Raw genomic sequence first — 27803 nt, forward strand, 5'->3', positions numbered from 1 at the left:
TCGTCTGGTCGTTCCGCTGTAACAGTCCTTAGGCTCTTATTATATAGATATTCATAGGAGATGGATTTGACATAAAAAATGCTTGGAAGACTGCTCAAGTTGCACAGCTTAACCAAACCTGGGTTATGGGTTGCTTGGTATTGAATTGGCTTTTTAAGATTGAGAGTGTCAGAATTCACTAAGGTTCTTGCCTTTTCAGATCTTCCCCTTACCTAGTAAATGCTAAAATAAGCCAAGTAGACAAAGCTCATGAACATAAATAACTTAAATATTATTAATTCACTCAACCAATATTTAGAGGGGTTTTACTTCGGTATAGGATGATTTATTATTAAATTGTAGCTGTTCCATTATCTTAAAAATAGAAAAAAAACAGTATTTTTTGTTTTTGTGTGTGTTTTTCCTTTTATATTTCAGTAAACATACTGTTTTCAAAATTAAAGATTGTGTTGAAAGGGAAGATTGCAGATTGAGGTCCTGGGACATAGTTATAAATTTGGATCACTTGTGTAAATGATATGGAAGACTTTCACCTTAGTTTTTCAAACTCTTTATGTTATACACCTTTAAATCTAATTTGTTTATAGGAGGAAATAATTACCTATTTCTTCCCATCACCAGCAGGTATATGGTATTTATAGGAACTAATCAGAAAATTCTTTAAAAGTTGTTTATTTATTAGAAGTCAGAGGAAAGTATAATTTACCTGCTGTTAGCATAACTTACAATTTTGTTATCTCTGTAACAAGAGGGACAATATGTTGATTGAGAACCTAGTCATTTCTTTTTTATTGAGGTTGACCTGCAGTATTTAGACAGACTATACACCAGGAATAAGGAGATATAAGTCCTTAGACCCAGTTCTGTCACTGACTATTCATAAATAATTAGTGAGCAAGTGATTTTTCTTTTTAAGATTAAAGGTCTGAAATGTAATCAGACAGGAATGTAGGGAGTTTTTAGATGATTGTGTGAGTTACTTATTTGGGCTAAATTGGTAAAGTTGTAATTCACAGAATAAACCATGTGCTTTGAGGGCTTTTTCTATACCTTAGAGCAGGGGTCCTCAAACTACGGCCCGCGGGCCACATGCAAATACAAATATTGTATTTGTTCCCGTTTAGTTTTTTAACTTCAAAATAAGATATGTGCAGTGTGCATAGGAATATGTTCACAGTTTTTTTTAAAACTATAGTCCAGCCCTCCAATGGTCTGAGGGACAGTGAACTGGCCCCCTGTTTAAAAAGTTTGAGGACCCCTGCCTTAGAGCAGTGTTTTTAAACTTTTTGGTCTCGGGACCAAATTGAAATTTTTAAAAATTATTGAGGATTCCAGTGTCTATTGATACATGCTGTATTAGAAATTAAAACTGAGAAATCTTAAAAATATAAAAGTATACAAGCACACTTATTAGTCATCAAAGACATGACATCACACTTCATGTAGCCTCTGGAAAACTCCACTGTATACTCTTGGAAGAATGAAAGTGAAAAAAAAAAATGAATGAAGAAAAATGAATGAAGTTGTAGTATTATTATGAAAATAGTTTTGACCTTTTGGGTTTCCTGAAAATTTTCTGTTTGTTGCTGCCTTAGAGTATACCAGGTAAGACTCCTATCAGAAAGTAAGGAAATGGCCTGAGAAAAAGCTCTAGTGTTAAGAAGCACATAAGAGGATAAGGGAACCCCATGGGTGAGGAATGGGTGAGAATTCTTTGGTATCTCTTTCCCTTCATGTCCCCCACTGCAAAGGACAGTTGGCTCCCTGGGACTTCATTCTCTCTTCTTTGAATTGAATTAGTGGAAATGTTGTTAGTTTGTCATTAAGAAGAAAGGAGTTAACATTTATTCAGCAGTTAGGAACCAGGGTTACAACAGTTTTGCAAGTAGATGATTTATTATCTCCATTTTACTGATGAGAAAACCTAGGCTTAGTGGAGCCAGAATTTGAAATCAAATCTGTCATATTTTGGAGCTCTAGCTTTTATTTGGGAATTGTAAATAATAGACTGGTGGTAGCAGTGACAATAATAACTTATCTTTTGAGTGCTTACTGTATTGGGCACTATGGTAAGTACTTTAAAAACCTTTTCTCGCCGTAACCGGTTTGGCTCAGCGGATAGAGCGTTGGCCTGCGGACTGAAACATACCAGGTTCGATTCCGGTTAAAGGCATGTTCCATGGTTGCAGGCACATCCCCAGGGCGGGTTGTGCAGGAGGCAGCTGGTTGATGTTTCTCTCTCATCGATGTTTCTGACTCTCTATCCCTCTCCCTTCCTCTCTGTAAAAATCAATAAAATATATATTTAAAAAACCCTTTTCTCTTTATAGATTGGGAAGTGAAGTCCAGAGAGGTTAAATGATTCAAGGTCACATGACTTGGTTTGTGGCTGAGTTAACACAATCACGCTGATTCATTTTATTATTTTTTTTCACATCATATGCTAGTATGTTAATAATGCATACAGAGAGCAAACTCTGAAGTCAGACTGCCTAGGTTCATATTCCAGCTCTAAAATTTATTAACTTCTCTGTGCTTCAGTTTCCTCATCTATAATATGGGGGTAATAATATTAGCTTTATAGGAGTTTTGCGAGAATTAAATGAGTTTAAAAAAGAAAAGTGCCTAAAACAATGCCTGGCACATAGTAAGAACCGTGTGTGTGTGTGTGTGTGTGTGTGTGTGTGTGTTAAAAGCCTAATATGCAAATTGACTGAACAGTGGAATGACCGGTGGAATGACCAGTCGCTATCACGCACACTAACCACCAGGGAGTAGACACTCAATGCAGGAGCTGCGCCCAGCTGACAGGCCTCAGCCAAGGCGGGGGGCCAGCAGGGGCTCCCTGGTCACCCCGCTGGTTGTCTCACAGATCGGTCCTTATCGTCAGCCAGGCCTAGGGACCATACCTGTGCATGAATTTCATGCACCAGGCCTCTAGTGTGTGTATGTATGTGTGTGTGTGTATATATATATTTAAAATAACTTTTCCTGCAGAGCTAAATAGTGTTGATATTAGGTTAACAGTATCTTTGTGAGGGAAACCGAGCCTCAAAACTTGTCCCTCTGGGTTTGACCAGTTCAGGTTTTCTTGGAAAATGACTTTGTTGATTTTAGCTATTATTTCTGTTATCTATAATATTTATGTTAATAAATTGTCCTTAACCTTTTTATATATAGTAAGAAAACCAGATAGGAAAAATTAGGTATTTTGAAAAATTAGGTCACTCTGGTTACTTGTAACTTCTATTCATTTCGGTTCTCTACTATATCTGTGTATTTTTTTAAATTGGGGTGAAATGCACATGTGTATTCTTAAGTATGTTAAATAGCTTAAGTGAGTTATTTGAGTTTTTAATGGCTGTCTAATTTTAGCTCTTCTCAATTTGCTAATATAATTTAATTTTTAATACTAGAATTGATTTTAGAGTTGAAAATGAACTTTTCAGCACCTCTATTTTATAGATGAATCAATGTGTTCAGTCTCAGAACTAGCTGATAGCAGAAGCTGCATAAAGAGTATTGACCTCCTGCTCATTGCTGAACTTTGCTGAGTCTTATCACTGCCATACAAATATTTCTTTGCTTTTAAATTTTAAGAATGAATTTTCTTTGTAAGAATTAATATGAATTTAAATGTTCTTGTTAATGATTGCTCAAATACTCTACGTTAATATATTTAATCTGAATCTAATCTTTTAGATCACATTAACCACCTAAAATAGTTCTTGTGTGTGTCAATTAAAAGACTCGAGTAAATTATGAAACTCAAACATTAATATTATTGTTCACTCGACTACAGAAAATTAGCCATTGCTCTGTCTGGGTAGGAACCTATCTTATGCAAGGAGACAGGACTAAAGAATTACGGTCAAACTTGAGGGGTTAGGTAGAAAGCAAGACTTAGGAAAGTTGAAGAATCATTTAGCCATTTCCCTGTAACATAATCCATGTTTGAATGTTAACACAGGTTATGTGTGTTACCTATACATGAAGAATACACTCCCATTTCTTATGACACATTATGAAGCCAAAGTTGGGGCATATACAGTATGACTAGAGAAGATCAGAATATGTATTAAACCAATCCATTAAGTATTCTTGAGTGCCACTTTACTTTTTAAATCTTTTTAGTTTTTTCCGCTCACTGAGGATATGCTTCTTATTGATTTTAGAGAGAGGAAGAGTGAGGGAAAGAAATAACCATGTAAGAGAGGAACATCAATTGGTTGCCTCCTGTAAGTGCCCCGATTGGGGATCAAACCCGAAACCTAGGCATGTACCAGACTGGGAATCGAACCTGCCACCTTTCAGTGCATGGGACACCACTCCAACCAACTGAACCACACCAGTTAGGGCGCCTTCCTTTTTTTTAAAAAAAAAGTAATCTATAATAATAATAGTGTAATATGCTAATTAGACCAGACATCCTTCCGGATGACCTTCCAGACGAAGTTGAGGCTGTGAGGGAAGCCCAGGTCCCGGGTGCCAGAGGGAAGCTGGTGCTGGCAGCTAGGGGAAGGAAGGCCTACTCTTGTACGAATTTCATGCATCAGGCCTCTAGTTAAACAATTATGAAGATAATAACAGCAGCTAATGTTAATTGAGTGTTTCTGGTGTTTCAGGCATTTTACATTTAATCCTTACCTCTAAGGTAGGTTTTGTAATTTCTGTTTTAAGAAGACATTGAGTCTTAGATTGAGTAGGTTACCCAAGGTCACAGAGCTAGTGAGTGAAAAAACAACAATCCAAAATTCAGACACAGGTGTGTCTTATTTCAGAGCCTTCACATGGTGTGACATTGTCAGGATCATGCAAGGACCAGAGATGTAAAGATAAGTAAAACCCTGCCCTAAGAGGAGCCCATAACTTGTGTGGCCTCCTAATCATAGTATTATGTTCTGGAGGGATGACAAATTTATCTTGCCCTGGAAATCAAAAGTATTTGTCTTGGAAGTATCACAGAGATGGTATTTGACCTGGCTACTAGAGGTGGAATAGGGTTTGATCACGTGGTGAAGAGGGAAAGGGCACTGGGGGCAATCCAGGTAGGAAAGGTAATACTGTATAAAGGCATAGATAGGTGGAAGTGTCCAAGCATATTAATGATACCTGGTTTAGTAGATGTTGGAGAGCTGATAGGGTGAGGTTGGAAAGGTGGACTGGAAGGGATCAAAGGGTGAAGGCCTCAGATACCTTGCTTAGCAGTTTAAATGTTTCCTGGGTGTGAACCATCACAGATTTTTTTTTTTAATATATTTTATTGATTTTTTACAGAGAGGAAGGGAGAAAGATAGTCAGAAACATCGATGAGAGAGAAACATCGATCAGCTGCCTCCCGCACATCTCCCACTGGGGATATGCCCGCAACCCAGGCACATGCCCCTGACCGGAATTGAACCCGGGACCCCTCAGTCCACAGGCCGATGCTCTATCCACTGAGCCAAACCGGTCTCGGCCCATCACAGATTTTAAAGAAGAGATTGAGGGCATGGATCAGTGCAAAGTGAGATGTGTAATTTAGATCTTAAAGGGTTCATTGGAGAGAAAACACCAAAAACAGAAAAGCCAAATAGTTTAGCCAAAAATAATGAAACCTTGAATAAATTCCTTATGTAATTAATTTTAATATATACTTTTCCCACATTTTAACATCTGACATCAATATACATCTTATAATCAATGCTGTCTCATAGGTTAATTGGAGACTTTCATGCTTAGAGGCACATACAGTTATGGAGTATATTACTATTAGTGGCATATTACATTTGATGAAGTATAATAGTAATAATATATAGTATTTATTGAGAGCCTACTATGTGTTAGGCAGAGTAGTAGATAACTGTCAGCATCCAGAATCTGTCGGTGTCTGGCATATTTAGCAACTTTTTTTTTTTTAAACAACAGAAAATGACTGAAAGGCCATGAGATCTGCCTGAGATGTCATTAAAAGATGAGAAATAGAGCTTCAGAAGAGCATGATTGAAGACAGTATATGAAAAAAATTAAAGTTCATGTCTGTCCCCTACAAAGTGTGGCTAGAACTCTGGAAATGAATTGCTTTGGTATCAATTTAGAGAAGTTTCCTATTTTTTTTAGTTTGCTTATTTAGTGAATGTGGATTTAACCATTTTTAGTTTTATTTAACAAACTCAAATGTGATCAGTGATAATGAAACTGAGATAGTCTTTCTCGTTTTTCAAATATATTTGATAGGTAATAAAACTGTTGGTAATCAACTTGAGTCACCACTTCTAATGACAGAGTTTGTATATTTTTAAAAAGTTTTTGTTGATTTGAGAGAGAGAGGAGGGGAGAGGAATGGAGAGAGAAAATCATCGATTGGCCTCCTGCACGGCCCCTACTGAGTATGGAGCCCGCAACCCAGGCATGTGCCCTAACTAGGAATTGAACTAGTTCATGGGTTGTTGCTCAACCACTGAGCTGCACCAGTCAGGCGGGTTTATACATTTTTTTATAAATATTTCTTTTTGAGTAGAGTAAGCTTTTGAAATATGAGTATTTCAAAATATGTTATTAGATATTTGCTAAAAAGAAAGCGTTGCAAAATGTTTTCTATAGGATTTTTTTTTTTTGCTTAGTATCATGGACTTTAAAAAAATTCAGTTCTTGATTGAGAAATTAGAATTGAAATTGTGATAACTCTTTGAGCTTGGGCAAGTCATTTAACCTTTCTGTTCCACAATTTAATAATAGTAATGCCTACTTCTGAGGATCATGTAAAATGAAATGAATTAATTATTGGAAAGCACTTAGGACAGTAAGTATAACACTTACTAGTATAGGTATAGGGGGTGAAGGGGGAAGAATTCAATATGCTTTAAATCTAGGGAAACTGGTAAAGTAGCTACTTTGGGGGATGGTAAACTCTTGAAATTAGTTCTTAAATATGCTGATTTCATGTGTGAAATGTCTATAAGTATAAATAAGTAGCTGGAATTTAAAAAACTGTATCAAAAGATAAGATAGTTTTAATTGAGATAGAAATTAAAGAAACAATTTACTAAGGGAAAGTAGTATTAAGGCAGAAAAATAGAGACACAATAGAGGAAATCTTGGAAAATATATTGCTACAAGAGTCAGGGGTCTTAAGGGTAAATGAATTATCAGAATTGACATTGTAAACAGGTCAATGAGAATGACGATTAAGGATAGGACTTTGGATATGACAAAAGGAGCCCATTGGTGAATTTTTAACATTAATTGTCTTGTGCTAACTTTATTCTGGATTTTAAGAGGTTAAAGTAATCAAGGAAACGTGTGTACTTTTCATTTGAGAAATTTCTCTATTAACATGAAAATAGGATAGAACCTTTAGGAATGAATAGAATAAAGGGAAGGGTTCCTTCAGGATATGAGATCTATTCAGATTTGAAGCTAGTTGAGAAAGTAGCTTTACTTTTACATAAATTTTTGCTTTAATTGCATTTATTTCACTTATTGGCTGATACCTTTAAAAAGATATTTTATTTCTCTGAACTTTAGTTTTTTTTGTGTGTATGTAAAATGTAGGTATTTACCTTTCAAGAATATTGTGAGGGTTAGATATCCTATCAAATAAAGAGGTAATATGCAAATTGACCATCACTCCAACACACAAGATGGCCACCCCCATGGTGGCCAAAGATGGCCTGCAGGGGAGGGCAGTTGAGGGGGATCGGGCCTGCAGGGGAGGGCAGTTAGGGGTGACCTGGACGACAGAGGAGGGCAGTTAGGAGCGACCAGGCCGGCAGGGGAGGAAAGTTAGGGGCAACCAGGCCTGCAGGGTAGGGCACTTGGGGGCGACCAGGCTGGCAGGGGAAAACAGTTAGGGGTGACCGGGCCTGCAGGGGAGGGCAGTTGGGGGTGACTGGGCTGGCAGGGGAGCAGTTAGGCGACAGTCAGGCTGGTAGGGGAGTGGTTAGGGGTTGATCAGGCTGGGAGGCAGGCGAGCAGTTGGGAGCCAGCAGTCCCGGATTGTGAGAGGGATCCCAGATTGGAGAGTGCGCAGGCTGGCCTGAAGGACATACACCCCCCTATGCACCAATTTCGTGCTTCGGGCCTCTAGTTTTGAGGCAAACCATTCAGAGACCCAATTTTCCACTTCTTCGTACGTTTTGAAGTGCTGCTCAGAAAGTGTGTGTGCCATCGATTGGAACAAGTGGTAATCTGAAGGAGCAAGTTCTGGAGAATATGGTGGTGGGTTAATACTTCCCAGGCAAGATCTTTTAATGTGTCTTTAACTGGTTTTGAAGTGTGTGATAGTGCATTATCATGAAGCAAAATTACTTTGCCATGTCTTCTGGCCCATTCCTGTCATTACATGATCAAAGTGTGGTTCAAATTGATTATTTGTTGTCGGTAGCAATCAGTATTCAGTTTCACCTGGTTTTAGACGCTCATAATACACCACACCTTCCTGATCCCACCAAACACAGAACATTGTCTTCTTTCTGAAGCAGTTTGGCCTTGCAGTCGATGTTGATGCTTGACCTGGATTAACCCATGATTTTGTGTGTTTAGGATTCTCAAAATAAATCCACTTTTCATCGCCAGTCACAATTCCATGCAAAAAATACTTTCTATCGTGCCGTTGAAGCAACATTTTACTGATGACTTTTCGGTTTTCCATTTGTCTTTTGTTCAGTTGATGTGGCACCCATTTTCCTTCCTTTAAAATCTTTCTCACTGCTTGTAAACAATTGGAAATTGTTTGCTGAGCAACATTTAATCTTTCTGCAAGTTGTTTTTGAGTTTGACACGCGTCTTCATCCAATAATGCCTGTAATTGTTGGTCTTCAAACTTTTTTCGTTGACCTGGACGTTCTTTGTCTTTCACATCGAAATCACCACTTTTAAAGCGTTTAAACCAGGGTTCACAAGCATCTTGAGATGGAACATGTTCACCATTAGCTTCCCGAAGTATATGATACTTTTCAGCAGCACTTTTTTTCAAAATAAAGTAATGAATTAAAATTTCCTTCAAATGCTCTTTTTTTTTTGGCACAAAATTCTACATTTTTAAGTGTAAAAATATCTATGATGTTAACACCTTCAGAAAATTTGACATATGAAGTTTTGAAGCTTGCTGTCAATACAACAAAATAGCATACATGTCAAATCGCATATATATCAACATATGTGTAACTCCAGCTTTAAAAAAAATCCGCATTATTAACAGGTACACCTAGTAGAGCAAGATGAAAACCGCAATCTCTTTTATGGTGTAGCCTTGGTAGTAGTACTTGGTCATTTATGCAATATTCTATAGCAGGGGTCCTCAAACTTTTTAAACAGGGGGCCAGTTCACTGTCCCTCAGACCATTGGCGGGCCGGACTATAGTTTTAAAAAAAACTATGAACAAATTCCTATGCACACTGCACATATCTTATTTTGAAGTAAAAAAACAAAATGGGAACAAATACAATATTTGTATTTGCATGTGGCCCACGGGCCGTAGTTTGAGGACCCCTGTTCTATAGGTTATACATGTCAGCCCTATTTAGTATGGGAGGAGATTGCACAAGAGCATTACTTCCTGGGAGGCAAGAATCACTGGGGCCCTCTCAGAGGCTAGTTACTATACCTGATGTAAATATCTAATGGTTTAGAAAAGTTTTGAAAATAAAAGGAAATTCAGAGGCCAAAATCAGAAGTAAGTCTCAGAAAAGAAGATTTCACTCCGTATAGTGGGGTACATATCCTTTTCTCAAAGAAGCACAGATTATAGAATGAGCAAGACTTGGGAAGATGCTTTAATAACTTTTCTTAGTTTAGATCCTCAGTGGTAAAACAAGAATCATATTTACATTTAAGAGTTGTGAGCCTCTGTTAACATAAAATGTTTAAAATACTCAAAACAACATCTGATAGTAGGCAGTCAATAAATGTTACCTACTTTTATTATTGATTAGTATTTATTGCCATCATATCCTTAGCTCTCATGTGTATTCAATTCAGTCTAATCTAGCTTCTGTCCCATCACTCTACTGAAACCATTTTGTGAAGGTCGCCAGTGAGCTCCTGATCCTCAGTTCTAATTACCTCCTCTTAGTCTCTTCCTCTTTGACTTATAAACAGCTTTAAAAAAAAATTTTCTTTAACTTTTAGCTTGCTTTTCTTTATTAATCTTAATATGGATAGTTTACATTAGAGGCTCTAAAGTAGAAAGTCAGAGTCTAGGCATTCTAATTTAGCTATTTTTCTCTATAATTTAGTTGCAGCATTGCAATTAAATAGATAGATAGATACATATGTAGACGAGGCATCTCTGGTCACCATCCAGCTCAAGAAACAGAATAATTATTGCCTGGCCAGTGTAGCTCAGTGGTTGACCTATGAACCAGGAGGTCATGGTTTGGCTTAATCGGCTCAATCCCCAGTAGGGGGCACGCAAGAGGTGGCCAATAAATGATTCTCATAATTGATGTTTCTGTCTCTCCCTCTCTCTTCCTCTCTGAAATCAATACAAATCTATATATTTTTAAAAGAAACAGAACTACTATTAGTATAATGAACCTTTTCTTGTTTTTTTTTTTTAACTCAGATATTCTCATTTATCTTTAAATTATTTGCCCAGCTCTATTAAGATATAATTAACATATAACATTTTATAAATTTAAGGTGTACAATGTATTAATTGATGTATTTATATATTGCAAAATGATCATCACCATAGCATTAGCTAACACCTCCAGCCCATTACATAATTATCATTTCTTTTTTGTGATGAGAACATTTAAGATACACTCTTTTCAACTTTCAAGTATATAATACAGTATTATTAATGATAATCATCATGTTATACTTTAGATACTCAGAACTTGTTAATCTTATACTGGAAGTTTGTACACTTTGACCAATATCTCCCCATTCCTTTACCTCCTCCCCTCCCCTTATTCCAGCCCTTGGTTAACCAAGTTTCTCTACTTTCTGAGTTCAGATTTTTTAGATTCTACATGTAAATGATAACATATAGTATTTGTCTTCATTTAACATAATGCCCTCAAGATTTATCCAGTTACAAATGGCAGCGTTTCCTTCTTTCTCATAGCTGAATATTCCTCTGTGTGTGTATACATACATACATACCATATCTTCTTTATCCATTCATTTGTTCATAGACACTTAGGTTATTTCCACGTTATGGCTATCTATATATATAAAAGCCTAAGCGACCCTTATGACCAGTCGACTGAACGACCGGTTGACTGGTGGCTATGACACTCACTGACCACCAGGGGGCAGATGCTCAATGCAGGAGCTTCCCCCTGGTGGTCAGTTGCGCTCTCACAGCCAACCTCCCATGGCCGGCCAACCTCCCAAGGTCCCTCCCCCTGGCCGGCCAGGTGTTCAGTGAGCTCCCACAGCCAACCTCCTGCGGCTGGCCAGTCTCCCATGGTCTCTTCCCTAGCCGGCTGGCTCTGATCGGCCCCCATTGCCGGCCAGGCCGAGGGAACCCACCTGTGCATGAATTCATGCATCGGGCCTCTAGTTGTTAATAATGCTACAATGAACAAGGGGATACAGATATCTCTTCTCTAAACAGCTTTTGACAATTTTAAATCTCTCTTTCTTCTTAAAATACTTTAGTTTTTGGGCACCATATACATCTGATTTTTTCCTTATTGCTGCTTTATATTCCAAAAGATTCTGTCGATAGCCCACTCCTCAGTTTCTGAGAAATTTCATTTATCCAGACCCTAGGCAATTTCAAATCACCTTTATATAGATGATTGTCAACTCTTAGCCACTAGCTATGACCTATCTTTCAAACTGTTGATCTCTTTTTTCATTTGTTTGTTGATCATCTCAGTTGTCCTGTGGATACCTAAAGTGGTTTGTCAACCCAAGAGTTTATCTTTTCTTTGCCCACATTTTTTTCTTTGATTTTTTCCAACTCAGTTAATATGATCAATAATCAACTTTCTTTTTACCTGGGCTCAAAATCTTGGAGATATTAATTTCCCTTTGTTCTTGTTTAGTTATTTGCCTAATTTTTCTGTTTTGCTTCATGGTATCTTTCTTTCCCCATATTTCATCTACTTTTATTTTTTCACTAGAGGCTCAGTGCACAAAATTTTTGCACTTAGGGAGGGGGGGGTCCCTCACCCGGCCTGTGTCCTCTTGCAGTTGAGAACACTTGGGGCTGTCCGACTGATGGCTTAGGCCAGGGGTGGGCAACCTTTTTGTGAGTGTGTGCCAAAACCAGCAAAATCTCTGACTCAAAATTCTTCTGCGTGCCAACCCTAATTTTTTGAGAACATGTTACGCCTACTTGATATCTCTTAAGGTGTACGTATGTGAAGAACCTTGAAGAAATAATAAAATTCATTCGAGCGACAAAAACACAGCATATGATGATGAAAAATACATTTATTTTTTAATGTACATATGTACACTGATAGTCCAACAGAAAACTTTATGACTCCGTTTGATATTATCAGTGGTACTTTTGCTGCTGCATCACTGATGACAGAGATTTTACATCAGGTTTATATTTTGTGACCTTCAGAGATATGCATGAGCTACTACTTTCATCCATCAGGCTACTCCTATTACGAGACTTAACAAAATTCATCACTGAGAACAAAGATTCACAAGCGTATGTGGATGAAACCAAAACACTGGTCGGATCTAGGAAGGCAGGGAGAGTTAAGGCAGAGGCATAGAAATTGCTCTTCCCCTCTCTCGTCAATCCGTCAATCCATGTCTATGGTCTTTAAGATAACTTGTTATGTAAAATTATTTATTTATCTAAGTCACAGGGGTGGGCAAACTTTTTGACTCGAGGGCCACAATGGGTTCTTCTTTTTTTTTTTTTAATATATTTTTTATTGATTAAGATATTACATATGTGTCCTTGTCCCCACGTTACCCTCTACCCCGCCCCCCCCCCCCCCGCTCATGCCCCACCCCCCCGTTGTCCGTGTCCATTGGTTAGGCCTATATGCTTGCATATAAGTCCTTTGGTTGATCTTTCCCCCTTACCCCTACCCTCCCCTACCTTCCCTCCAAGGCCCGACAGTCCAATCAATGCCTCTCCGTCTCTGGATCAGTCCTTGTTCATCAGTTTATGTTGTTCATTATATTCCACAAATGAGTGAGATCCTGTGGTATTTATCCGCTCTCCAGTTCCATCCATGCTGTGGCAAATGGTAAGACTTCCTTTTTCTTCTTCCTCTTCTTAAAGAATACCTTTCAGCATTTCATATAATGCTGGTTTGGTGGTGATGAACTCCTTTAGCTTTTTCTTATCCGTGAAGCTCTTTATCTGGCCTTCTATTCTGAATGATAGCTTTGCTGGATAAAGTAATCTTGGTTGCAGGTTCTTGCTATTCATCACTTTGAATATTTCTTGCCACTCTCTTCTGGCCTGCATGGTTTCTGTTGAGAAATCAGCTGACAGTCATATGGGTACTCCCTTGTAGGTAACTGACTGTCTTTCTCTTGCTGCTTTTAAGATTCTCTCTTTATCTTTTGCTCTTGGCATTTTAATTATGATGTGTCTTGGTGTGGTCTTCTTTGGATTCCTTTTGTTTGGGGTTCTCTGCGCTTCCTGGACTTGTAAGTCCATTTCTTTCACCAGGTAGGGGAAGTTTTCTGTCATTATTTCTTCAAAAAGGTTTTCAATATCTTGCCCTCTCTCTCCTTCTGGTACCCCTATAATTCTGATGTTGGTACACTTGAAGTTGTCCCAGAGGTTCCTTACACTATCTTCATATTTTTGGGATCTCTTTTCTTTTTTCTTTTTCGGTTGGGTATTTTTTGTTTCGTTGTATTTCAAATCTTTGACTTGATTCTTGGGATCCTCTTGTCTGCTGTTGGATCTCTGTAAATTATTCTTTATTTCAGTCAGTGTATGCTTAATTTCTCGTTGGTCCTTTTTCATGTCCTCCATGGTCTCACTATACTTATTGAGGGATTCATTAAATTTATCGGCGGTTTCCATAAAATTCTTGAAAAACCTTATAAACGTGGCCTTGAACTCTATATCCAGTCGTTTGCTTTCCTCCATTTCTGCCATTTGTGACCTGTTTCTTTGTCTCCGCATTTTGGCTGCTTCCCTGTGTTGATAGAGTGGCCCTGCGCTCCAGGTGTCCTGTAGGGCCCAGTGGCTCAGCCTCCCCAGTTACCTGAGGTGGACACTGTTGGTGCACTCTTGGTGCCTTGGTTGTTGTAGGATCACTGGGAGGAATTGACCTCCAGGCCAATTGACTGTGAGAATCAGCTGTGTCTGAAGTGGGAGAACTTCTGTGCTGAAGACACCCTTCTGGGGCAAGACTTGCTTCAGTGGGGCTTTGGTGCTCACTGAGACTGCTCCCTGAGTGTGTCCCTTATGGATCTGAGGAGTTGCAATCTGGATGGTCCCCCTCTGACCACTGGGTACAGTGGCTCCTGGATCTAAGGAGGTGCTAATTCAGCCTCTGCCTGAGGCCATACAGCAGGAGCCACGAAGAGGCTCAGCTGTGAAGCAATGCAAGCCGCTGCGGGGCCTTGGGCCTTCTCTTGGAAGTTCCGGGTCTGCCTGGCTCGGCTGCAGTTAGGTACATTCACATGCAAAAGCCTCTGCCGCAGCCTGGGTGGGGTGGGGTCTCAGGGAGTCAAAGGGCGGAGCAAGCAGCTATGGCTGATTCTCCTAAGGAGCCGCGTGTCTTAGTGACCCGATAATTGCTGCAAGCACCTCTGAGGGAAAGCCGCACTCAAGTTTGCCCGCTGCCCGACAGTCCAGCTTCTCCCCGTATGAGTCCTGGGTCCCCAGAGACTTCCCGGAACCATAGTTCAGAGCAGTTGGGAGCTTGTGATTCAAAAGAACAGCCGCGTCCTCAGGTGCCACCCCCTTTCTGCGCGCGCGCGAGCCACCGTACCTCTGCACTTCACCTCCGCAGCTCCTCTGGCTCTCAGTGTGCTTTTCTTTCCTTCTAGTTGTAGAATTTACACTCAGCCAGCCTTCCTGTTGTTCTGGATGATGTCTGCTCTGTCCTTTGCAGTATTTTTCAATTGTTGTGGGAGGCGGCAATTTCCCGGTGTTTATCTATGCCGCCATCTTAGTTTCTCCTTATCCACAATGGGTTCTTAAACTGGACCGGAGGGCCGGAACAAAAGCATGGATGGAGTGTTTGTGTGAACTAATATAAATTTAAAGTAAACATCATTACATAAAAGGGTACGGTCTTTTTTTTCAATAGTTTTATTCATTTCAAACGGGCCGGATCCAGCCCGTGGGCCGTAGTTTGCCCACGGCTGATCTAAGATGCACCTACACTGAATTTATCTGAAAAATAAAAAAGTTGATATTAAGAAAACATTTGTAAATGGAAGATTATAAGAGAGTGTTTCGCGTGCCAGCAAAAGTTACTCTCGTGCCATCTTTGGCATGCGTGCCAAGGGTTGCCCACCCCTGGCTTAGGCCCTCTCCCTCTGGCAGTTGGATATCCTTAGTGCTGCTGTGGAGGCAGGAGAGGCTCCCACCACTGCCGCTGCTCTGGCCAGGGGGACAGCTCCTGCATTGAGCGTCTGCCCCCTGGTGGTCAGTGTGAGTCATAGTGACCGGTCATTCCGCTGTTCGGTTGATTTGCATATTAGCCTTTTATTATATAGGATTGCTCCTGCCTTAGACTTTGAAATTTTATTCATATTTCTTTTTAGTATTTAATATTATATTTTAATTTATCTGTTTATATGTTTGTCATCTCCTTGTTTGATTCATCATTGCAGTTGACCCTTGAACAACTTGAAGTTAGGGGTGCCAACCCCCCACACAGTAGAAAGTGAGGGTATAACTTTTGACTCCCCAAAACTTAACTACTAAATAGCTTACTGTTGACCAGAAGCCTTACCAATCACACAGTCAGCACATATTTTGTATGTTATATGTATTATGTACAGTATTCTTACAATAAAGTAAGCTAGAGAGAATAAAGTCATAAGGAAGAATTAATACATTTATAGTATTTATTGAAAGAAATCCATGTATAAGTGGACCCATGCAGTTCAAATCCATGTTATTCAAGAGTCAACTGTATTTCTTTAGAGCCTGGCATAGTGCACAGAGTAGATTTCCAATAATGTTCATTGAATGAATAAAGCTTAGTAACTTCCTTAATAATAATATTAAAATACAAGTATAAGCAAGGTGGCTAAAAACCCGACTTTCCAGTCAAATGGGGATCAAATAACAGATAGGTAATTAAAAGATAAGGTGGAAATATTAAGTGCTATAAATGATTTCAAATGGAGTACTTTAGTATAATTGTTTTTCTCCAGTTTGGAAGATAAGCCTACAAAGGTAGATTAGACCATTCTGGATGCCTTAGAGGCCAGCAGAGGAGTATGGGCTTTATTTTATGGCCACTGGGAAATCCTTATAAGTGTAGAGCAGGAGAATCAGATTGGTGCTTTGGGAACATTGATCTGACAACAGTTTGTGAGATGTATTAGAGAGATGAAAGCTTATAGATTGGTAAATCATTTAAGAGTCTGTTGAAATAGTTCAAATAAAAGGAAAGGAGAGAATGAAGAGATTGTGATAGTGGCATTGATTGAACCTGATCACTAAACTCAGGGATGGAAAGGAGAATGAGGAATGTTAATTCCACTGGGACAGGGAATTTTATTTTCCTCTTGATGTATCCCAGGTACCTACGGCAGTGCCTGGCACATAGCAGATATTCAGTAAATTATTTGTTGAATGTGTGAGACCATAATAATCAAGATTGTGAATTTGTGTGATTCGGATACTGGCATTGATATTAACAGAAATAAAGAACATGAGAAGACTAGGCTTTGGGGAGAAAACAAATTGAATTTTGGGCATTCTGAGTTTTTGTTAGCAGACATAGCCGAGGATATAGGTTTGGTGTTTATTCACGTAGAAATAGTAAAAGCCGTGTCAGTGAAGGTCAGAGTTAGTATGGAAATACATAAATGTGAATATAACAATATATATTCCAAATTACTTCTTCCTATTTTAAATTATACATATCTTATACATTTAGTATACATTTAATAGATTCAGTAATATAATGCAACAATTATTTTTTTTTAATCCTCACCTGAGGATATGTTTTATTGATTTTAGAGAGAGAGAAACATCAATTGATTGCCTCCAATATTTGCCCCAACTATGTGCCCTGGTTAGAAATCGAACCCCCACGACTTTTTTGGTTAGGAAATGATGTTTAACCAGCTGAGCCACTGGGTCCGGGCTGTTCAAACAACTTTTGCAGATTGAATTGCAAAAGTTAACGATGGGGTACTTTTGAATTCCATGAAAAGAGTCAATGTATACTACTTCTAATATACTGTAGGCTCAGAATTATTAAGTAGGTGCAAGAGTATATTAATTTTGTTGTAATGTATTAGATTGTAGGAATTTGTATGAGTTTTTATTGACTTTATAGATTATTTTTATCATAAAACACAGCTAGGTTAGGATGCTTCCAACTCTGGATACCCAGTGAAACCGCCACCAAGAGCCTTTCCAGGGCTGGCAGGAAAACGCTGCAATGAGTGAAGAAGAACGTCTCAAAATGGAGAGAGGAAGGGAGGAGAGAGAGATAAAAACCTCAGTGATGAGGGAGAATCATTGACTGCCTTCTGTACACCCCACACTGGGGGTTGAGCCCACAACTTGGTCATGTGCCCTGACCGGGAATCAAACCGTGACCTCCTGGTTCATAGGTTGATGCTCAACCGCTGAGTCACTCCATCTGGAAATGGAAATTCTGATTCTCATATTCATATGGCAATCAAGCGGCCCCAAATAGCCAAACAATCTTGAAAAAGAACAAATTTGGAGGACACACACTCCTGAGTTAAAAACTTAACTACAGTGCCCATCAGTAGATGTGTGGATTATAAAACTGTGGTTCATCTACACAATGAAATACTACACTGCTGTAAAAAAGAAGGAATTCTTATCATTTGCAACAGCATGGATGGAACTGGAGAGCATTATGCTAAGCGAAATAAGCCAGTCAGAGAAAGATAAATATCACATGGAATATAATGAACAACATAAACTGGTGAACAAAATTAGAACCAGAGACATAGAAGCATTGAACAGACTGTCCAACCTATGAGGGAAAGTGGAGGGTGACGGTGTAAGAGATCAACCAAATGACTTGTATGCATGCATATGAGCATAACCAATGGACACCGACAGTAGGGGGTTGAGGGCATGTGCTGGGGGGTGGGAGCAGCCGGGAAGAGGTCAATGGGGAAAAAAGGAGACTTATGTAATACTTTAACAATAAAGAATTTAAATTTAAAAAAACAAAACCAGCCAGGTTAGTTTATTTCTATTTGGGGATAAAAGTGAAAATTAATTAGATGAGGATTCTTTGTACAGGACACTTGAGAATACTAGAATGTCCTCTTTTGAGGTTTATCAGTTGATTTACAGATCTGTCCTTAGCACTTTAGTATTAGGAAACAACTGATTTCTGGGTGATGAGACGAAGAAACCAGGTCAGATGTAACCAACTTGCAAATTATTCACAGATTCCCAATATTTCTGGTGGAAAAAAATTAAAACAGGGAATGCAAAAAGAGGAAGTAGAAACTAAATAAATAATTGGAGAATGTTTCTCTGGTGCTATAGATCAACACCCAATGTACATATTTTTAAAGAATATATCAAATTTTTATTATTTAGGAATTCCAATTGCAAAAGTTTTCAGGTAAAAAAAAGTCTGATGTAAGTTGTGCCCAATTATAAAGCCCTGTTAACAGGGATTATGACTCATTTAAAGGTATATAACAAATATTCCTTGCCCTTTCTCTTCAAATGCCTGTGTTTTATGTTATTGTTTGTTAATCCAATAATTAGATTGCATGCAGTGTGTTGACTTTGAATGAATGTTGAAGCAATAAGAATCACATAGGTTAGATATTTTATTGATAAAGGTGATAATATTTTTAGTATGTTATATATGAGGCTAATGGCGAGTTGATAGGAAATAGGAACTTTTCTAGCTTTTGACCTCCTTTATCTGTGAAATGGTCTGTGAAATCCATATATGCTTTGGAGAGGAGATTAGAGCTGAAGTGCTATGGGTTATTAGAATTAACAATATAAGAAATTTGTATTGGCAGTATTATTGAATACATATTAAATTTGAACTATAACCTATTTTGTACAATATATTGTAGACAGTTCAACTAATATATTTAGGAGACCTTGTTGTTTAAAGCATATGCAAATTGGAATATGCATGTATTATCTTAGGAGTCTGTAGGTTTCCTATGAGAATTAAAAAGACAGTGTGTTCATGTCAGCAATCATCTGAAAATATTATAGAAGCATATTCTTTATCATCTAGATGACTATTTTATAAACTAATAATGCCAGGAGATTATAGTGCCTATGTTTATGCTTGTTTAGTCATGTTGGCTTCAGACAGTACTATACTACTTTGTGAAGAGTTCATAAGAACTGAAGCGTATCTAATGCATAAATGGCCAGTAGAGGGCCAGATGATGCCAGAACCTGCTGTATGACATAAGTTTTGTGTTAGTTCACATTCTGTTAATTAACATTCTTTGAGTATCTTCTGTGTTCTGAGCAGTTCTAAGTGCTCTTCATGTATAATCATGAATCATCTGTAATAATAAAAGCAAAATATGCTAACTAGACCGGACAGCTGGGGACCGACCAACGACCTTCTGGATGAAGGCAGGGCTGCGAGGGCTGTGGCAGCCGCCATGGCTGCGAGGGCCAAGCCCCTTGCATGACTTTCATTCATTGGGCCTCTAGTAATTAATATAAGCATTTGTGTTTTAAGAGTTTTTAATTTTCACTGTAAGCCTGTGGGATATGTGCAGTCACTATTCCTGTTTTATAGAGAAGGGTACTGAAGTACGGAACAGTTAATTTTCCCAAGCTAATAAATGATAGAATTGGTTTTCATACATATTGTCTGATTCTGTAGTTCTTAGCCACTGTATTATGCTGCCTCATGAAGAGAGATTGGGGAAGTATGTCACATCTGACACAGTTACATAGGCATTCCACACTCAGAAGAACAGGTATATTGGCAGTCAGTATGGTATTCATATTATCAGTTGAGATTTTTGTCTCTGCACACAACATCTGTTGTCCTGTTATGTTAATGTTGTTGGTTGGTTAGTATTGATTTCCTGGTTTGGAAAAAAAACAATAAAACCTTTACTATCTTTATAGTCCTGAACTGTTAGGGAGGACTTTCCAGACCTCCATTGAGAAGTATTTCTACCCAAGATGAAAAGAATTCTGGAAATTATCTACACACAGTGTGAATGTACTTAATAATATTGAACTATACAATTGAACAAAGTTAAGATGGTAAATTTTATGTTATGTATATAACACAATTTTAAAAAATTTTATCTAGTGTTTCATATTTTCTTATGTGGTGTTCCATTGTATTCCTCTGGGACTCTTGTTCTCAGTTTTTATAACTTCTTTTTTTTAGTCAGAGAGTTTATGTTCTCTCAGATGATTTTTCAGAGGCATTTTTCAAATGCCCTCTAATTTTTAAAGTGTACAAATTCGCCCTTGTCTTAAAAATTAGTACTGGATTGGTATGAAAATAAAGTATTTTTGTTTTAGCTTATTACAGTTAATTGAAGTATTTCACTAAATTCCTTTTTTTCTTAATTTATTTTGTATTGTTGACAATATTAGAGATGTCCCCCATTCCCCTCCCTCTTTTGCCCCCCTTCACCTAGCCACTGTCTCACTTCAAGCCTTCATTGCACTATTGTCTGTGACATGAGCTATGCATATATGCATATAAGTTTTTTGGTTAATCTCTTCCTGAGATCTGTCAGTCTGTTCTATGCCTCTGGACCTATTCTGTTCATCAGTTTGTTTTGTTCATTAGATTACACATATAAGTGAGATCATGGATATTTGCCTTTCTCTGGCTGACTTATTTCGCTTAACACAATAATCTCTAGGTCAATCGATACTGTTGCAAAGGGTAAGAACTCCTCTTTTACAGCTGCATAGAATTCCATTGTGTAAATGTACTACAGCTTTTTAATCCACTAATCTACAGGGGCACTTGGGCTGTTTCCAGATCTTAGCTATTGTAAATAATGCTGCTATGAACATAGGGTTTCATATATTCTTTCAGGATTCTTAGGATATATTCCCAGAAGTGGGATTACTTGGTCAAAGGGCAGTTCCATTTTTAAATTTTTGAGGTAACTCCTTACTGTTTCCACAGTGGCGGCACCAGTCTGTGTTCCCACCAGCAGTGTACTAGGGTTCCCTTTTCTCTTGATCCTCACCAGCACTTGTTGTTTGTTGATTTACTGGTGGTAGCCATTCTGTAATACCTCATTGTAGTTTTAATTTGCATCTCTCTGATGAATAGTGATGATGAATAGCCACAGCAATCTTGAGAAACAAGAACAAAGTTGGAGGGATCACAATACCAGATATCAAACTATACTACAGAGCCATTATAATAAAAGCAGCCTGGTACTTGCACAAGAACAGGCTTATAAATCGGTGGAACAGAATAGAGACCCCAGAAATTGACCCTCGCCATTATGGTCAAATGGTATTTGACAAAGGAGGCAAGAGCAATCAATGGAGTAAAGACAGTCTCTTCAATAAATGGTGTTGGGAAAATTGAACAGATACATGCAATGAAACTAGACCACCAACTTAAACCATACACAAGAATAAACTCAAAATAGAGAAAAGACTTACATTTAAGTCATGAACCCATAAAAATCCTAGAAAACATAGGCAGTAAAATGCAGACATCTCATATAACAGATTTTTTGCTGATACATCTCTTAAGGCAAGAGAAACAAAGGAAAAAATTCGCTAAATTAATTTAGGGAACCATATATAGTCATTGTGTGGATATTGAAAAAGAAGTAATTGTTTAGCTTCAAATGCTTTTAATGTAAAGATTATTCAATTCTTGTATTCCTTTGTTTCTTCCTAATAGGCTTTCAAGGATATGCTGTATTCAGCTCAGGACCAGGCACCTTCTGTGGAAGGTAAGATGCATTAACTCCTTCCTATATGTAGTCACATAAAATCTCTTTTTAAGGAACGATATTTTAAACTGCACAGTACAAAACCAATATAACCTGTCCTATTATGTAGATCTTTTTTAGTTTTCATAATATATATCATAATTACATTATATTTCAATCAGATTATTTTTTGTTTAGTTAACATTTTCCCTATGATGGATCTTTTATATATCCTTAAATCAATCTTAGCATTGTGAATCATATACTGGCTTAGAGTCAGATTTCTTATCTGTGTCATTTTCAACCCCTCCAAATGTATTTTCTTTTTCTTTTTAAAAATTCTTTATTGTTGAAACCTCCAAATGTATTTTCATGTCTTTCTCTTTATCCATCAACCTTCAGTGGATCCTTAATCCATAATTAGTCTGGACAACACACCTTTTTCTTTCTATTTATGCCATGTCTTTAAACTGGGACTAAAACAACAAAGCACATTTTCTGTGTGTGTGTGTGTGTGTGTGTGTGTGTGAGAGAGAGAGAGAGAGAGATAAGCATTTATATGTATGCAAGTACACAGTTTGGCAGTCATAAAACAACCTAAGGACAGTGGTTATCTCTAATTATCTTTATTGATCCTTCTTTTTCTGTTACCTCAGCTGCTCACAGCTCATTCTTTATGGGTTTAACCTTTGATAGGCTTGGAGAGTTCTAAGTTAAAGTAGTATGGGTTCTTGTGTCAGTACTTAATTAGCTAATTCAACAATTATTTTTTGAGGGAGTATTCTTTTTGAGGCTGGGTATTTTAAATTTTTTCCATCACTTTTTTTTTTTTCCTTAGGAGAGAAGAATGTGAAAAAGTATTTGCCAAGAATATTCTAGATTAATACAGATCAATATCTTTATGAAATACCAAACTGGTATTCTATGAAGTCATTCTAATGACAAGCTTTTTCAGGCTTATTTTTATGACATAGATGTTGAAGTTGTTTAATAAAACTATAGATCTATAATCTAAAATTTTGTTATCTTACATCTTTCATTTCTAATCATTTTGAATTGAAAATGTGCTTCCCTCAATACTTCAAAATCTTTACCAGGATATTGGCACTTAGATACTAGTGTTATGTCACTGAATTTTGGTTTATAATATATTTAATTCTCTAATATTTCACTGAAGACATTTAAGATTTATCAAAATGTATAGTTCTTTTTTGGGTTATTATCTCATATTTAATGTGTCCTAAAGAATACCTCCTCAAAATATTTTAGTAATGTTAGAAAAATGAAATTACATGGAAGTTAAACTGATTTTCTCACCTTGTGTAACTTGCTTTAAATAGTGATTCTTTTAATTTTATTTTCAAGGTTGTGCTACTTTAATTTTTTTTCTTTTTAGGTTTTACCATCTGGTTTGTAACAAAGATACTTTGAGATATGTTGGAAATTATGATGATCTTTCTTCAGCCCTTTATGCTGGATCATGCTGTAATTTTCATACACTTCTAGATCTTATAGGAAAATGGAATTCTGTAAAAGTCTGCTAAAATGAACATTATTTAGAGTTAAGAACTTTTTCTTTACCTCACTGCACAGAGACAGTGAGTTTCATAAGGCTATTTTTTTACAGTCCGAGGGCATAATATAAAAGTTCATTACTCTGACCTAGAAGGCCCTAAATAATCTAGTCCTTTTTCCATAATAGGTCCTTAGCTCTTGCCCTCTGTTGAGAATCATTAGATCATTCTTGAAGGGCACATGGCTGTGCCCCTCAAGAGGCCTTTGAATGCCCATTCATATATATAGCTATTTAGTCACTTTATATTATATCACTCTAATTTATTTCTTTGCATAGCATTTGTCACTTTCTGATATCTGTGTTTTTTCATTGACTTATTCTCTTGAGACCAATGTAAGTCCCTTGTGACCAGAGATTTTGTCCTACTATCTAAAATAGCCATATACCTTATATATTTACAGAGCGCATCAGTGGGTCGGAATAAAAATAATTATTTTCCTCAAGCTTCCTTAAAATCAAAGTACTGTTTATGAAAAAAGGGAGTAAATTAACCTAGCTTGTGTCTTTTTAAAAATTTTTAAACTTTTCTGAAGAGATGCAGATTTTCCTTGCTGGGTAGATGGCTGATTGTATTTTTTGTTGTTGTTTTATAATGTTGATACTATAATTTTATAAGGTATAGTCTGAGCTGACACGTAGCATTTCTTTAAAACCAGTGGAGAAGCAGATGATATAAAGTCCTAGTTTAAAGATTTTGTGTTTTTGTGCATTTATGTTGTCTTGATACCAAGCATAGAATTCCCTTTGATTGCTGAGGAATCATATTTTATAAGCTACTGGGTTGGCTGCATATTTTTTGTAAGATATTAAACCACTTCATGTTTTTACATATGTGGTATGCCTCCCTTCAAAGATACATGTAATAGGCATAGATTTGATAAATATATGAATTGTTGGAGATTTTTTTTTAAATGTCTACTCAGTGGAATATATTTTTCAGATTGTTTGAATTAAAATAGAAAGACCTCCAGATGCTTTAGTTGTTTTCTTTTCACATTTGGCCTCTCGTTATAAAGTACTCCTTTATTTTTTTATATTTTAAAATCTTTATTGTTGAGAATACTACATATGTTAAGAATTCCTTTTGATGGGGAGTGTACCTAGCTAGTGTTAGCTTAATATAGTTCTCTGACTTTCTGAAATGAAATGAATAGATATAGTTAAGGACATAAGCCACTGACCACTACTACAGTGGCCTCTGCTTTTCTGCCATTTCTTCTTTAGTCCCCACACCTACTCCCCAAGCTTATGAACAGGTTTTGTTGGATCTTTTTTGCTTATGTTCCCTCTGCTTATTCAACTTGGTTAGCAGATGTGTTACAGTCTCCCTAAGCTCCTTAGAATTCAGCTCTTAGTAGCACTGAAGATGAAAGTATGCTTGTAAATTATTCATTCTGATTATATGCTTGAGTTCACTTTAGGCATCTTCTTCCGCCTCACCTCTGTCCCCAGGTCTTTGTTGTTTTAACAGATGTGAGCTTGCTTTTTAGTTCTAGACGATGGGAGACTGAATTACATTTCTAAAATTTATGAAGTACCTTATCAATACAATGCCTAATCTTATTTAATCCCCCCCCCCGATTGTTTTGAAGCAAATTTCAGAAATCGTATCATTTTATCTGTAAATATTTCTAAAGGATAGTCTCTGCCCCATCACACATAAAAATATTGATAGTAATTTCTACATTATTAAATACCTGTCAGGACTCACATTTTCCTAATTATTTTATTATTTTATACTTTAAAAAAAGATTTATTAGTTTGAATAAAACCCAAATAACATTCATTTTTTGATATATTGTGATTAATTAAAAATCTCTTAGTTTTCATTGGTTCTATAGTAGCACCATTCATTCTGGTACCCAGTAGCCAGATGTAGCTATTTAAATTAATTGAAATGAAATATTCTGACTGTCAGTCATACTACCTATATATATAGAGAGAGTGCTTAGTAGCCACATGAGGTTAGGGGCTAGTATATTGAATAGCATAGAATATTTCTCTCATTGAAGACAGTTCTGTTGTCAGAGCTCATCTATAGGTTTTCCCTCTAACTTTATTTCTCTTTCATTTTCCTTTACAATTTATTATTATTGTTTGTTAGAACAAAAAGACTTTTTTGCTTCTTTTGGTCTTTCAGATTCTGGATTTTACTGATTGCACTTCTGTGGTGTACTATACCTTAACATGGTTTCTGTTTTCTGTAGTTCCTGTAAATTTTTAGTTAAATCTAGGGACTTGATGTAATTCGGATTAAATACTATGTACATATATTTATTCCCCTAAGAACACTTTATAGGTGCTGATGTGTATTTCTATTAGGAGGAATGTATAATAGCAGATTGTTTCTCTCTTTGTAATGTTACTAGCTATTGACAATTATTGCCTAACCCTAGATTCATGAATTCAGTAAGGTTTACAAAATAGTGATGTTCTAATTCTCCTATGTTTTCACCAGAAATTTTGTAAAGAGAAACTTCCCTTTAGTTACCCTTAGCTATACAAATTGTATAGGAAAGGTAGGATAATTGCCTAATTCTTTCCCTTTGTTGCTAGTTTTCAAAATAATATTGGTTCTCTAACATTTTCCAAAGTTGACCAATGAAACTTTTTAAAAGTGTCTTAATGAATTAATATATTTAAATATACTTGGTATGTTTTGGTACAGTGTAGTTTTTGTCTTTGTTAACGATCAGATTTTCATCTTTGGCCCAGTGGGAACCTCTGCAGCTAAGTTCCTCATTGCTTTTGATATGACCCTCATAGTCTTTGGTAGCTCCTTTTTTTTACCTGATATGACAAAATTTTCCAGGCTCATGTATTTCCAGCCTAGGACATGGGATCAGACATTCTGGCAAGGAGTCAAGGTCCTTTTAGTGATAACCAGGGAGTGTTAATTCCTTTAAAAGCCATATACTGGCAACTCTTTCAAAGTGTCATTGCTACTGAGCTATTCATTGTTTTAGGCTTTATTTTTCAGCAGAAGTACATACATATATATCCGCACATGCGTGCACATGCACACACTTGTAAATATATATGTGTATATTTTTAAAAGATAAAATATCTCATTCTTTAAAGCATAGATTGTTAGTATATTTTGAACTTGAAAGTTCTATTCTATTTGAAAAGATGAAGTGTGATGATTTTTAGGATTGAATAATATTCTTAGGCCTGGTAACCACAGGTTGATCTCTTTGGGATTAGAGTGTTGAGGGGTAGTGAGTACCAATACTGATTAAAATTTCATTTTCTTCATTGGAGGTTGAGAAGTGAAACATAGTTTATCACCTACGAGACTGAGTGCCAATTTATGGTTCCTGATGAGAAATTGATCAGCTATCTGTTTGTTATAAGAGATATAGTTAGTGAGCTTGGAAAAGGAAATTGAATTTACTTTAGTGTGTTACCACATGCAATTAATTTTGCATATACACCGAAAGCACGTCTTATTTGAAGTTGAAATAGCTGTGATTTGAATCAGGGCATTGGAAATCTAGTGTGATTAAATATATTTAAGAGTTTCTGTTGTTCTACAATTGCTGTATAAGTCCAAACAATATGTTATTAGGCTATTCACAAAGGAATCTTTTGGCTGTACAGTGAGAAAATGAAATAGTGAAATTTGTGCATTCCTTTTACAAAGGATGAGACAGAATAAGGTAATTTATATAGTAAGATTTATTATTATTTTAAAATATATTTTATTGATTTTTTTTACAGAGAGGAAGGGAGAGGGATAGAGAGGTAGAAACATAGATGAGAGAGAAACATAGATCAGCTGCCTCCTGCACACTTTAGACACCAATCACAAGTCCTATGAAACTGAATCGCATGGTACAGAGAAATCATTTGTGAAAGGAAGAGTCTTATTTGAAGAAAACAACCACCCCAATCTTCAGCAACCACAACCCTCATCAATCAGCAACCATCAACACTGAGGCAAAATCCTCCCCCAGCAAATATTACAAATCACTGAAAGCTCAGATGATGGTTAGCAATTTTTAGCAATAAATTATTTTTTAATGAAGGTATGGTCATTTTTTAAAGACATAATGCTATTGCACACTTAATAGACTGCTGTATAGTGTAAACATAGCTTTTATATGCACTGGGAAACAAAAACATTGGTGTGACTTGCTTTATTGCAATCTTTGCTTTATTGTGGTAATTTGGAACCAGACCCACAATATCTCCGAGGCATGCCTGTATATGTTTGCAGATCAAAAATGATTGGAATGA

At 36.9% G+C, this 27803-nt stretch overlaps 1 protein-coding gene across 1 annotated transcript in view; it reads left to right on the forward strand.

Annotated features, from left to right (window-relative positions):
• XPR1 (xenotropic and polytropic retrovirus receptor 1) overlaps positions 1 to 27803 on the forward strand; it is a 102046-nt gene that overhangs the window by 5601 nt on the left and 68642 nt on the right. Inside the window, exon 2 of the mRNA XM_081111800.1 lies at positions 21955 to 22006. Coding sequence (XP_080967926.1) covers positions 21955 to 22006 — 52 coding nt within the window. The remainder of the gene's footprint in view (positions 1 to 21954; positions 22007 to 27803) is intronic.

Source organism: Myotis nattereri (genome assembly GCF_964212035.1).
Source record: "Myotis nattereri genome assembly, chromosome: 18".
Taxonomy (NCBI): domain Eukaryota; kingdom Metazoa; phylum Chordata; class Mammalia; order Chiroptera; family Vespertilionidae; genus Myotis; species Myotis nattereri.